The 13309-nt window shown below is 45.8% G+C and overlaps 1 protein-coding gene and 1 long non-coding RNA gene across 6 annotated transcripts in view; one reads left to right on the top strand and one right to left on the bottom strand.

Annotated features, from left to right (window-relative positions):
• Positions 1-7755, bottom strand: part of AFAP1L1 (actin filament associated protein 1 like 1) — a 72244-nt gene extending 64489 nt beyond the window's left edge. For 3 of the 5 annotated variants that reach the window (XR_005019458.1, XM_036848828.1, XM_036848829.1), the window contains exon 1: positions 7676-7755. Coding sequence is in view for 2 of the 5 variants with exons in the window: in XM_036848828.1 (XP_036704723.1) it covers positions 7676-7691 (16 nt within the window). In the remaining 3 variants the exon portion in view is untranslated. The remainder of the gene's footprint in view (positions 1-7675) is intronic. The other 2 variants (XM_036848831.1, XM_036848832.1) reach the window with 1 other exon arrangement.
• The window catches only part of LOC118893360, a 130464-nt gene that overhangs the window by 66761 nt on the left and 50394 nt on the right, over positions 1-13309 (top strand). The window contains exons 5-6 of the long non-coding RNA XR_005019459.1: positions 582-748; positions 4867-4983. This is a non-coding gene — a long non-coding RNA (uncharacterized LOC118893360). The remainder of the gene's footprint in view (positions 1-581; positions 749-4866; positions 4984-13309) is intronic.

Below are 13309 nucleotides of genomic sequence, written 5' to 3'. Positions count from 1 at the left end.
TTTTTGGGGGTGTTTGTTCAGTTATGTTATGGACGATAATAGAAATTTGTTTGACTTTAGATAAAATGAGACATTTCAAGCTTTTGGAAGACACTTTGGGTAACAGACCCAAACCCTAGAGTTTCACTTGGTTGAAAAGTGTGAAAGGCAGTGCTAGAGCAAGTAATGGAATCAAGCAAGGTGTTTGAGCAAGGTCAAGGGTTATGATAAACCAGTGCACTAGAACAGTGAGCATATCAGACTCACCTGAAGCTTTGCAAGAAGTACACATTCCCAAACCTCACTCCAGACCCACTGATCAGACCTCTGGGGGTATAGTTTCAGTAGGCTCCCTAGGAGATGATTCTGGGTCCAGCTGGATTTGAGAACCACTGCTTTAGACAATAGAGAGTGGTCCTTAAGGGAAGCTGGACATGCAAGAGCAGAAACAGGAAGCTCTTATAGGAGATGACAGGATATAGGAGAAGAAGCCATCCAGGATACGTTTTTCGATAACAGAATTAGGGGCGTGATTGCAGAAAGGATGAAAGCAAAGGAAACGATGAATAATGACGAAGTCTGTGTTTCTGTCCCCAAAATAGGAATCATTGAAATGGAAAATCCTGGAGCTGAAAGTGGCCGTATCCAACTCTACTCTGTGCTTTTTGTATTTTTTCTTTTATTTATTCATCATCTCGACAGACATTTTTTGCGAATATACTACATGCAAAGCACTACATTAGGTGCTAGGAAAAGAACTGTGAACAAGGTAAGAAGGACCCTGCCCTCACAGAGCTCACATTAACAGCTAATTCATTCCCATAATTAATCATAACTGCAAAGATGGTAACCAATGAGACGTACAGAGTGCTAGGGTCACCTGTAATGGGGGATGTAGCTTGGGAGACAGGGAAAGATTGTCTTGAGGAAGTAATGTTTGAGCAGATCGCTAAGGATGAGCAGGAAGGAGTTAACCAGGTGAAGGTACAAAGGCCAGTGTGAGGAGAGCCCATAGTAAGAGATGGGCAGGGGCCCAAAGTCAGTTGGTGACAGGCAGGGTGGGTCCTTGAGGGCCACCACCAGGACTGTAGTCTATATCTTAAGAACAATGAGAAACCATTAAAGAGTTTAAGTACGATCAGATCTACAGCTTTAAGTAACTGTCTTTAATTGCATCCTCTTCTTCCCAAATTCTACCCACAAGCATAGAAAATTCATAAGTCCCATTAAAAGCTATGATATATTACACATTTGAATAAAAGATGAATGCTTTAGGTTGAAGTATATACTCCTACAAGTCCTGTTCTCTGTAGTTTGCAAAAGGGTCATGCCTATGGAAACCTCTTGAATTGAGTGACAGTTGTTTTAACTTATATATTACTGTGATCCCCATAGGAGCCACTCTGGGGCTCCCTGTTCTGTGGCCACTCAGCCTCTGCTTCATTATGTTCCTGGGCACCTCCTACTCTGTCATTGAATAGCTCTTTTCATTTGTACGCTTCTCCCAGATTGTGCCCCAATTGGTCTCTGTTTAACCTCTTGTATAGCCTTCTGGAGAGTCTTTCTATTACCTCTTCTACAGGACAGCTAGTTTGAGAACTGATCCCATGTACCCCCCTTCAAATTTAGTCTTATTCACAAACAGCCCCATTTCCTTCAATAGCTCCTCACGTGATTGTGTTGTTAACAGAAAAAGAGAAACAGGAAGGGTGATCTGATTTGGTGGTGAATAAGATGAGTTCAAAATTGGGTCACTTGGAGGTTGAGTTGACTTCCAAATGGAAACTTCCACAGGCAGGAGCCAGTGCAGGAGAGTGGAGCTCAACTCATGGCTGAAAATGGACATTAAGAGTAGATGTCATAATGGGGCTTGGTTGTCTACAGGTGTGAGTTTAGAGAGAGGGCTGAGGTGGTGGGGAGAGAGGGGCAAGAGCCATCAAAGAAGAAAAAGTGAGCTTAGAGAAAAGATGGGAAATAACAGTTAGTAAGCACTTATCATGGGCCAGGCGCTGGGTGCTGGGCAAATATTACCACATTGCAGTCTCCCAGTTTTGGGTGTCATTCTTCTTGCTTTGCAGACTAGCAGAATAAGACTTAGTTCGGTCACTTGCCTTAGAGCAAGAGGAGCCCAGAGGCTATGAGCACCTATAACAGTGGGATTGGAGGTGGGAGAAGGAGAGGCAGAAAAGGCTTCTGGCAGAGGGATGGAGCAGTGGTTAACCTAGGTTTATTTGATTGCAAAATCCATGCTTTCTCCATCTTTGCAAATAGGAGAATCCATTTAGTAAAGAGTAGAGGGTCAGAGCTACAGAGAAGCCCAGAAGATGGGACTGGGAAGGGTGAAAAATTAGACAAAATGGAAGCCGTTTGTGACCCTTGGATGTGGGCTTTCAGCAGAAGGTGTGACTGGAAGTGAGACTGCAGGGAGGGAAAGAAGTGTGTGGGAAGAAACAGGAAGCTGCAGTTTGTGTGTATGGTGGTGGGGTTTTATTTCTCTGTTCAATTGCAAGGTTTTTGTAGAAGGGTATGAGAAGCTAATGGTATCCAAAATCAGGGTTGTTTTTCCGAACCAAAGATCAGAATGAAATAATGATAGGCTCTTGGCAGAGAGTGGGGAGGGAAGAACTTACTCTCGGCAGGGTACTCACCCGTGTGAGAAGTGGGGTTTGAAACTGATAGTTGAGGGAGAGGCAGAAAAAACCCTTTGTGGGACAAGGGAGTGGAAGTGATGTCTAGTGCCAGCAGAAGCCTCTTCAGGGAAGAGACTAAAGTTAAATCCTATACATACACCCATTGCAGAGTGTGGCTAAAATCCAAGTAATTATATTTGATAAATGTAACATCTATCATCTACTGAATGTTTCCTAAGTGCTACCTTACATGCATTACCTTTTCCCATGACACTCCAAATGAAATGAAACTGACATTCAGAGAAATTAAGTAATTTATCCGATTCATACAAGATCATACAACTAGGAAGTCGTGGTCAAAGCCTAAATTTGTCCATTCTCTGAACGACTCAGCTCTACTGAGTCTCCAGGCTGACAAAGATGACCTTATGGAACATGTTTGGAGGGAAAACATGAATATGGGTGCGTGTTCCTTTGGAAGAACAGTAATTGATAGGAGTAGAGAATGAACTCAGATGTCAGGGAAGAGGTATGGGAATTCACAGCCTTGGGGACAGAAGTTGGGCAATGAGTCATGGATGGGAGCTCATCATAGGAATGGCTATGGGCTACTTGGCCAATGGAAGCCACAGATAGGGAAGATGTGATTTTCCTAGTATAGATCTCAAAGCTGGTCCAACAAAGGCAAGACACAAGTAGGTTCTTCTAGCATCTCTTAAATAATAAAAATATCACTTAAAAAAAAATATCACTTAATTAAAAGCAGAGCTTCAGATTATGTCTTGAGTTGCCCAGGAGACAATATGATCTCCCAGAGAATATAATTCAGCAAAAGAAACTCCCATCTTGGGTTGAATGCAACTAGTTGAAAAAGAACTAGTTGTAAAGTAGAAAGGAAAGGAACTTTGGGGAAATTGATTGTTTCATATGAGCTAGGCATATCAGATACAACCTTGGACATTAAGAAGGTGTATTAAAAATTAGAGAAAATTTAGACGAAAGACTTTAAAGTAAAGATAACTCGGAGGACTAGAAAGTTCACAAAAGCAAAATTGTGAAGACACAACCATAGTCAGTAGGCAGGAATAAATAGAATAAATAAGAGAAAAAAGACACATTGGCCTTATGTATTAATATTTTATCAGTCACTCAGAAACGCCCATCAGATGGTTCAGTTATTGCACGTCAGAGATGGATTTCCGAGAGACAAGCACCATGAAGGAGCTCCAAGGATACAGAAATTATGACATGGTCCCCGTCTTTGAGTTGTATACGAAATTGTCTAGCCCAGTTCTTAAAATGGAGTAGGGACTCAAAAAGTGTCCTCAGAGTCAGACCAGCTTGGGGCCAATAGAATTTTATTATGTTGAATCTGATTAATGAAAGACTGTAATTATTACAATAGCCAGCATTTATTGATTGGTTCTCATATGCTAGGCATTATGTGAAGTATTTTCCATATACTTAATATTTATAACAACCCCAAGAAGTAGGCATCATCAGTATCCATATTTTATCCTCATTAGAGGATAAAGAGTTAAGTTACTGGTCCTGTAGAAGGTGGTGGCCATAATCATTAGTCTATAGTGAAGGTGTTACCTTCACCAATGGCTGATTCTCTTTGAATGATATTCATGAATTGGGAAGTCCTGCTGGAAGGAATTTCATTATAATGTAAGTGGTTTCTGTGTCTGTTACTATGTTATATGAATCCTGCTTTACTCATGGGAAGACACATATCCTGTTAGACTAGAAATCCTACTTCCCAGGTTTGTTTTCATTCTCAAGTCAGTTGACTTTGATGACGAGCTTCTATGCTGTAATTGCTGCTGAAGATCTGAACGGTATAGTTGTGGCGTAATGGAGGTGCCTGGACCTGCAGCAGGAAGATTTGGCGTCCAAGCCCTACTCTAGGGCTTGGGCAGGTCACCTGCCACTATAGAGGCAGCCAGCAGCAAACTTAAGATCAGGACTTTGGTTCAAACCCAGCTCTGTCTCTCACATGGCGAGTGACTGTATAAGTTAATGTCAGTGACCTAATCCTGCTGTTATGGACTGAATTGTGTCCCCCACCCCCCCAACCCATACATTGAAGCCCTAACCCCCAGTGTGACTGCATTTGGAGATAGGGCCTTTAAGGAGGTAATTAAGGTTAAATGAGGTCATAAAGGTGGGCCCTAATCTAATAGGACTGATGCCCTTCTAAGAAGAGGAAGAGACACCAGAGATCTCTCTCTTTTTCTCTCTCTGTGTACAGGGAAGAGGCCATGTGAGGACACAGTGAGAAGGCAGCCATATACAAGCCTGGAAGAGAGGCTTCACCAGAAATCAACCTAGATGGCACCTTGATCTTGGACTTGAAGCTTCCTGAACTGTAAGGATATAATTTGTTGTTGGAGCCACCCAGTCTGTGGTATTTTGTTACGGCAGCCCTAGCTGACTAATACACTGCCAAGCCTGCTTTCCTGTGAGGTAGGGATTAATGATAGTACCTAGTCATAGCCCCATCCCATCGCTTTTTCCAAGAGAAGCCATGTAAAAAGCTGAGCATGTTGCCTGGCGCATGATAAGACCTTGATGATTTCAGTTGTTACTGTTACTAATAGTGAAGTGTGGTTTCCTTCCCTGGGCACGACAGTCTCACTCCCGACGTGGTCGGTATGGGGCTGAAATGAGACCTGTGCTTCTTAAAATTTCCCTGGCAACAGAAGAGAGTGCTCACACCCTCCTGGAGATATGGGCACAAGAAGGAATTTCCACTGGAATGATTTGTGAAGACTCTCACATTTTATCTTAAAAACCCACACAGATTTTGCATCCTAGTTCATATATAGTTTTAATTCATACAGTGTTTGCAGTAGTTTCTCAGGGCAGACAGCTGAGGATCTAGACAGATGACCTGGTCCTGTGTGCCTCATCCACTTCACTCGCATTTGAGAAGGCCTTTGCAAGTCACAAAGAACTGTTCTGATGTGAGGATTTTGTGGTATGTATTTTTAAAAATCAGCATTACCATTAATCAACTTGGGGTACACTATAAAGTGTGTTTCATATTACTAATGAACTACTTGAACCACCGTTAGTGAGCTCCTACTGTGTGCCAGGCATTGGTGTCAGCAGGGTGACCACTCAGATCCACTCCCAACCTTCCGGAAGCTTACATTCTGTCAGGGTAGGTCGACACTAAACACATAGTCGGATAACTGACTCTTAGAGTAATGGCACATCGTGACAAGGGCTATGAAGGAGAAGGAAAGTAGGCTAGGAAAGCCCGCAGCAGGGGAGAAGGTCAGAGCCCTAGAGCATTCTGAGTACTAATAGATTCCCGGGAAGTCTGGCTTCCTAGGAAGAGTGGTCTGGAAGCAGCCCTCTTGAGTGAGGCATCAGTTATTAAGCATTTTAAACTGAGTGAGTTATGATCACTCATGGTCTGTCAAAGCTCCAGGTGGTCTGTTTTCCACAGCTCCAGGTAGGCTAGTTATGGGGATTTTGTACTGGGGACAGGGTGGTATTTGGCAACTTGTGGGGTGTGATGGGGTGAAGGGCAGTGCTCTTTGCTTTAAATGTACAATGTGGGAAGTGGGGATGGGGGCCTGAGGGATATTAGAGGTGCCTCTTCTCTCTTTTCTTTTTCCTCCCTGGCGAGTGCATATGCTCTTTGCAGACTTGTCCAGGAGTCAGTTAACAGGTGAGAACTGCTTTACAGATCACAGCCTCAGTCCCCAAAGAGCCAAACGGAAGCCCCCTCCATTTTTTCCTGCCCTTCCAGCTCCTAATAGAGGGTGGATGCAGCATTTTGTATGTTGGAGATGGTGTGGGTGGGGAAGTTGTCCCCAGCACCTTGACCTGGAAGTCTGGGGTCCCCTGTAGCCCTCTGAACTCTGGCTTTACCCGTAACAGGGGTGCAGGGAGGTTACCCCGACACCTGCTCTTCTCATCCCTGCCCCCAGTGCCCTTCCTAATTGCTTCCACACCCCTGGCCACTCCTTTTTTTCCCCTTGGAGGCCTTAGCACAGCAAACAGGCAGATGGAGGAAGGGTGTAAGATTGTTGTAGGGAAGGGGAGGAATTTTCCATTAATAATAATAATAATAACAAGAATAATAATGCTTCTCATGTTGGCACAGCACTTGCCAGTTTACCAAGTGCATTCACACCTGTGATCTCCTTCGATTCCAGAGATGGGAAGTTACGACACTGGTGTTCTGGTTGTCAGCCTTTGACACTGCCCCCATGTTCAAGCAGGCCACTTTTTTTACAGACATGAGCCCATTGAGGTGTCCAGGCCTTTACTTAAGCACAGGCCCCAATGAATGCCCCCCATAAATGCCCTCTCTTTGCTCCTGTCAATTGCAGTTTCAACCAGCCCCCACCATGTCTGTGAAACTTTATCAAATACTCTCCCCTCCTGAAAAAGAGTCCAAGCAAGAAGGGGTCTCAGAGACCGTATGGTCTAACCTCGTCACCAGCCCAGAGAGAAACAGGGTAGGTTAAGGTCACACAGCTTGTCAGGAACAGAGCCAGGGCTTGGACACCCATGTGCCTCCCACACGCACTCCTGCAGCTCCTCCTCCCGATACCCTGGGTAGCTGCACACTTCGGTCTCCTGGGGCTTCTCAGCGTGCGAACAGTAGGGGCTTCGCATGTCCGGTGGTTTTCACGAGTGTGACTCCTTAGCCCTATTTTACTTTCGGTGGGGGTTGGGGGGGAGGTGGGATGGGGTCAGAGGAGCTCGCTGTCCTCAGGAATCCTGGGGGGGGGATTCTTTTATGAAGTTAAAACTCCAAGTGTATGAAAACGCTGGTTTCACAAACAGGAGGCGACTCAGCTCCGGGACAAGTCCCTAACAGACGAGTCCCTAACAGACCCCTAGCTGCCCTGGCCCAGGAGGCACCTGTACCCACAGCGCCCGGCCTTCGACCCCCCTACGCGCTCCACGCGCCCACGCGCCCACGCTCCTCGCCCCGGCCCCACCGCGCGTCTCTCCCTCGTCCTCTCTGGCCTCTAGATCGCTCGGTTCTCCCCTCCCCACCAAGCAACAAGTGTGGGCACCGCATTTCTTCTTACCGCGGCCTCGGTCCATGGCGCCGGCGATCGGTCGCTCGGAGCAGGGCGCGGTGCCTCCGGCGGGGCCGGCGGCTGCGGGCGTGCGGAGCTCTCCAGTCCCGCCCGCTGGAGCGCCCTCCGCGCGTCCCCTCCCCCGACAGGATGCTCGCCCAGCGCCCCCGCCCGCCCTCGCCTGCCCCTGCACGCTGCTCCCGGAATAGACCCGGAGCCCGCCTCGCCCCCTGGGCCGCCGGTGTCCCTTGTCCCGCACACGCTCCGCGCCATGCCCTGCCTTTTGCAAGTCCTCGTGCCCCTCCGTGAGGGGCTAAAGGACCCACATCCCAGTTCACACGCTTTCTTTCGTACCCGCGCCCGTGCGTCCCACCCCCACCCAGACCAAGGCGTTGTTCAGCTCTGCTTGCATTCCGCTAGTGACGAGGGGCTTACTACTGCACTTCCCAGCCCGGTCCATTTTCAGATTGTACAGACTGTTAGAACCTGTTTTTCAGCAATGGAATCAAAATCTCTTTCCCTGCCGCTGCCACCCATTTCCTGGCTTTTGGTTTATCTTCTCCATTAAACAGGTCTTTCCTGGGCACCTTCTAGAGCGAGACAGTGGACCAAACTCTATGCTGGTACAATGTCAATAATGGTGTAAAAGAGGAGTGAAGTAATAAAGATCTTTAAAAAATAAAACCACCTAGGAAAAGGAGAGAAAGAGAGAATTGCTAAAAGGTGGGCAATGGCTTGGGACACATCCAACTTTCGAGGTTCCCTGTGCACTAAAACGTGAAGAATGCCAACACAGAGTGATAAAAATTGTGGAAATGAACACTTTTTTAGCATACAAATGCAGTGCAATGTTAAGTGTGCTCTTCCCAAAGTAATTACAGGATGTAGAAAAAATATTGCTATGGCCAGTGTGGTCAGGAATGGGATTTAAGTTTAAAGTTGTATGAAGAATGTCAACATCTTTCATCCTATTAGTGTGTCTCTGTGTAAGTAGGTCCAAACCGTTTATAGACAATATGAAATGTCTAAATTTAAGACCCTTCATAAAGTGAAGTCTAGACCTAGTTCTCCTTCTAGACACTCCTCCTCCCCAAGATAGGCCAGGTCACAGTTTGAAGTTTTGGCTAGGCCACTCCTTTACTTAGAACATTCTGGCATTGGGACCATCTTGTGCAAAGGCACAAGGAAGGACTTGGGAAAAAGCATCCTGTGTTTTCCTGGCCTGGGACTATTTCCTCCATTGCTTTGATGGGCAAGTTGAAATTAGCCCTGGCTTCGCCAGATTGCATCAGTAGTTTGTTTAGTATATCTGTGTATGAGCACAGAGGAAATATGGTGTAGTGAGAAAACAACGGGATTGGAGTCTGAAAACTTGTGTGTGAGCTCTTGCTCTTCTAATTACTAAGTGTACAACTTTAAGCCTATGAGGTTTGCTTGCTCATCTGTGCTGTGGGAAACCTCATACTGACCTCACAAGGCTGTTAGGAGGGCAAATGAAATGATGGTACAAACCCACTTTGTAAACCGTAAATAGCTGTGAGCCATTATTGTTTGCCAATTCCTCTTTGTTCCTGCCCACTTTTCCAATTTGAAAAGGTCAGTTTAAATTCTAAAGCAGACAACCAACGATTTACAAGTGGGTTAACTTCTAAAAGTTCACTGTTTGAATTCTGAAACACTTGGAAACAAGGCTATAAATTGTAGTCAGGTTTCCAGGCTAGCCCATTTATACTTTAAAAAGCATAATATTTCACTTGAAGTAAATTTTAAAAATATGTAAAACGTAACTGTTGCAAGAACAGATGGAGGCTTAGAACTTTTAGAAACTTTAAGAAACTTTCAGACTCTGGATGTTTAGAAGAGAATTGGAACAGAAAAATCAAAAAAGCTAAAGGGAATTTATATGCACCTATGGAAGAATCTGTGGAGTGGAATTAACTGAGCTGTGGTCTAGGAAAGATGTAAAAATGGGAGAACACAGTCTGGGCACAGTTTTCCTAAGGATTAACAAAAAGAAGTCGCTCTGAAGGTGTAGTGGTTCTGGTTTAATAATTACCCACAATGCCCGCTAGGTGGCACTGTTGACTAAATTGACTACAGCTTGGTTGCTGTTAGGAAACTGGGTGAGGTGGATGAGGAGGCTGTGGGTTTGGGACAAGGAATAACTATATATTTTTTCTGTACTTTTCCTTTACTTAGGCCTATAGTCACCATAAAAACTATCCCCACTTTTCATCAGTCTACTTAGGAACGTTTGTTGCATTCTGTGCCAATTTCTATTGGGAGAACTAATGCTAAGTAGAAATGATCTCCATCCTTAAGGAACCTACAATCTAGTAGAGGAGATAAATATGTACAAAATAATTTAATTAAAAATTATTATGTGAAAAGTGCCAGAGGAGAGATAAAGTGCTCTTGGAATTCATTAAGACAAAGCAAGAATATCTTACTGATCATGGAGACAGTAATGGATGACAGACACTTGGGTGAGCCTGCAATGAGAAGATAACATTACAGGCAGCAAAAACAGTGAGAGCAAAGACATAGAGATAGAAAACTGCAGGATGTGTCTGTAAAGCAGTTTGGTCTGGCTAGATTGTAGGGTATCAGGTGGGAAGTGCTGGAATGAGAATGGGGATGGAAGTTGTGGATGCCAATGCCTGGTTTCTCCTCCCTTTTCCACTTCCCTGTATGAATGCAATTCTCTGGAAAGGATTTTTAGGATCTGCCTCGTATCTTCCCTTTTCTTATTGTTGTACTAAGTTTTCTAGGTTTGCCTGGTGCTTGTCTAAAGAAGTCTGTGCAGAGAGCTCCAGCTCTGTAAAAAGATATCAAATTTGGTCCCAGTGAACAATTCCAGGAAAAAAGCTTTCAGCTCCCACATGCTCCTAGTCTTGTGAAAACAAATGATACTCCCCAGTCTCATTCTTAGCTTATCAGGTGGAACTGGGAAGCCCTGGGAAAGAAAAATTTGGAGGCTAAATGTTCTTTGTCCCAGTGAGAGAAGCATACTTTAGCCTTCTAACCTGTCACTTTGCCTCCAGGTCTGCTTCCACTGTGGCTGCTACAGTGACCGTTCCATGGTTCCAATCAGATCCCCCTTAAAAGTACTTGATGGCTGTCCTTTGCCCTCAATGTAGAGTTCAAATTCCTTACTATAGTATTTGGGGTGCCTTCCTCACTAAGCTCCAACCTGCCATTCCTCAGAGCAGACAAGCAGTGATCTCAGGAGACCCTGGAAAGAGTAAGAAAAACCACCGACTGGGGGCTCAGATCTGGGTTCTTGAACTGACTCTGTTACTGTGTCACTCTCAGTTCTTCCATTGGGTCATCAATGTATAATTTCCTACTTAGGTCTCTCCTTACCTCTCCATGGCCCCCCAGATTGCAAGTACTGTGAGGGTGGGTGCTGTGTCTTACTTGTTGCGAGCTCCCTAGGGCCTAGCACAGTGCCCGGAACTTACTAAGTGGTAGCAAGTATTGTGGGGTGAGTCAGTGAATAAATGCTCAAGGACTCACGAGGTTTCTATTAATGCAGGTATTTTTGGGGTGGTCTCCTTTATCCTCTATTATCTATTTGCAGAGGAAAATGAGATTGCAATGATGTGTTCTGGGAGCAATGCCTCTGTGTTTCCCAGCCCCACTGCCTGCCGCTGCGGACATGCAGCCCAACCCATGGGGCTTCTTCTTGGCTCAGGGCCCTGCTCCTAAACTCCTTTGTGCAGGGTGAGCCCCAGAGCCCCTTGCTCGAGTGTCTGCCCAATGCTGGTCGCTGGATGAAAACCTCTCTTGTTCCACTCAGCACAATGTCCCCATTATAGCCCCTATCCAGGGAAATGACACATGCCTGCTGGTCCACCCTGGGCCCCGGAAAGCAGATAGAGATCTGAGTGCCGGCTGCTGGGAGAAGGAGAGTTTCATGGCTGGATGAAAACCTCTCCTTTTGTTGCATCTTCAGGTTTCGGTTCCAAGGCACCAGGCTCCTACCTGCACCCAGGCCACAGGTTCACCTTCAGCTGTCACAGATCCCGGAGCACTGTTGTGTCTGGAGGAAAAGGAGCTTTTATTCTTGTGCCCCAATGCTGCACATCCCTTCCCCTTGGGTCCTTCCTCAAGAAAAGAGCACTCTTGGCTCCTTAAGTGAGGCTCACAGGCCAAAGTGCCCACAGGACCAGTCAGGGGAGGTCTGTGTGTGAGCCAACCACCTGGCAAAGCAGAGCACTCTTGTTCCAGCTGAAAGGCCAGGAGCCAGCAACTCAGGGAAGTGTGGCCAGGGGGAACATGGGCCTGGAGTGGCCAGATCTTCAGACTTTTCCGGAGAACCCGGGAATCCAGATTTCAGCTTTTGATTTTAAAATGTTGGTAACTAAGTTCAACTGTTTTAAAACATTGCAGGGGCCAACTAAAATACCCCTGTGGGCTTAAGCTGGCATACAGGCTACCCCTTTGGAACCCTGAGAAAAACTGTGGGTCCATGAAGACTTCTAGAGAGTCTGTCCAGCTGGGTGCCTCAACCTGGGGGCCAAGGTGATACCCAACCCTTAACACTGCAGCAGGGACTAACTCTCTTTTGAAAGGCTGTGCTGCATGCGCCCTGTTCATCTCTAGGCTGCAGGCTGACGCCAGGGTGCAGAGTCCAAAGCGAATTTCTTAAACCTGGAACTAGAAAAACTTTAGAGCTGAGAGGAGCCTGAGAGATTAGCCAGTCTGGTTGCTTCGTTTGTCCGATGAGGAAACTGAGGCCAAGAGAGGGGAAGAAAGCTTGCCTGAAATCACACAAGATCTTAGAGACAGAACTGGGAGTGGTGCCCAGGGCTCTCTTGATTCAGGTTCTGCCATATACAGCTGTGAAACCTTGAATGAATTACTTATCAAGGGCTCAACCTTGAATGAATTACTTATCAAAGGCTCAATTTCCTCATCTGTAAGATGAGGATGAAAGTTGTACCCAGAGGATTAAGTGAGATCTGTAAAGTGCTTAGTGTAAAAGTGCAAGTTATTGTAATCAAGTGGGTTTCCTCTGGAGACATTGTCAGATGCTTATGGAAATATTAAGGAACACTGAAATCTCAGCCGCACATCCAGACTGCCCCCTGCAGGGAGTTTTGTGTAAACCAGACCATTGGAAATGTGATAGATTCTGCCAGCTTCCTCCTTCCCTGTAGGAACATCTGATACCCTTAGATACGAGGACTATGGAGCTTCTAGCTCCTGTTACCCACAGAGTCTGAGAACAGGTGGCATTTTGTAGGTATATTTTTAAAAATTAAATAGTGCTGTTATTTTGTCAGAAGGACAAATTGCTTGGGACAGTTTCTCCTGATCCACGTGGGCAAGACCCTGTGTGCTAGGCAGTCCCATTTCTTTTGTATGACAATGAATTCATCCACAAGAGAGCTTTGGGAGCAAAAAAGGCTTTTGGTCCAGGCCCTACAAGCACTTTCCATGACTGACCGAGGCACATTTTGACCCTTTCACATGTGCTCACTAGGCTTCCCTAGTGAGTCCCACGGCCCATTGGTCGCTCTGGCGGGGGCAGATGCCTGCACTACTTAAACTGGGATCGTGTGATCTCCCTCACACAGAGAGCAAAGCTGACAATATTAATTCACTCAGGGGGCCAGTGTGTTTGTCACAGCTCCA

This window comes from Balaenoptera musculus, chromosome 3 (genome assembly GCF_009873245.2).
Source record: "Balaenoptera musculus isolate JJ_BM4_2016_0621 chromosome 3, mBalMus1.pri.v3, whole genome shotgun sequence".
Classification (NCBI taxonomy): domain Eukaryota; kingdom Metazoa; phylum Chordata; class Mammalia; order Artiodactyla; family Balaenopteridae; genus Balaenoptera; species Balaenoptera musculus.
This window is presented reverse-complemented; position numbering and strand designations above follow the sequence as displayed.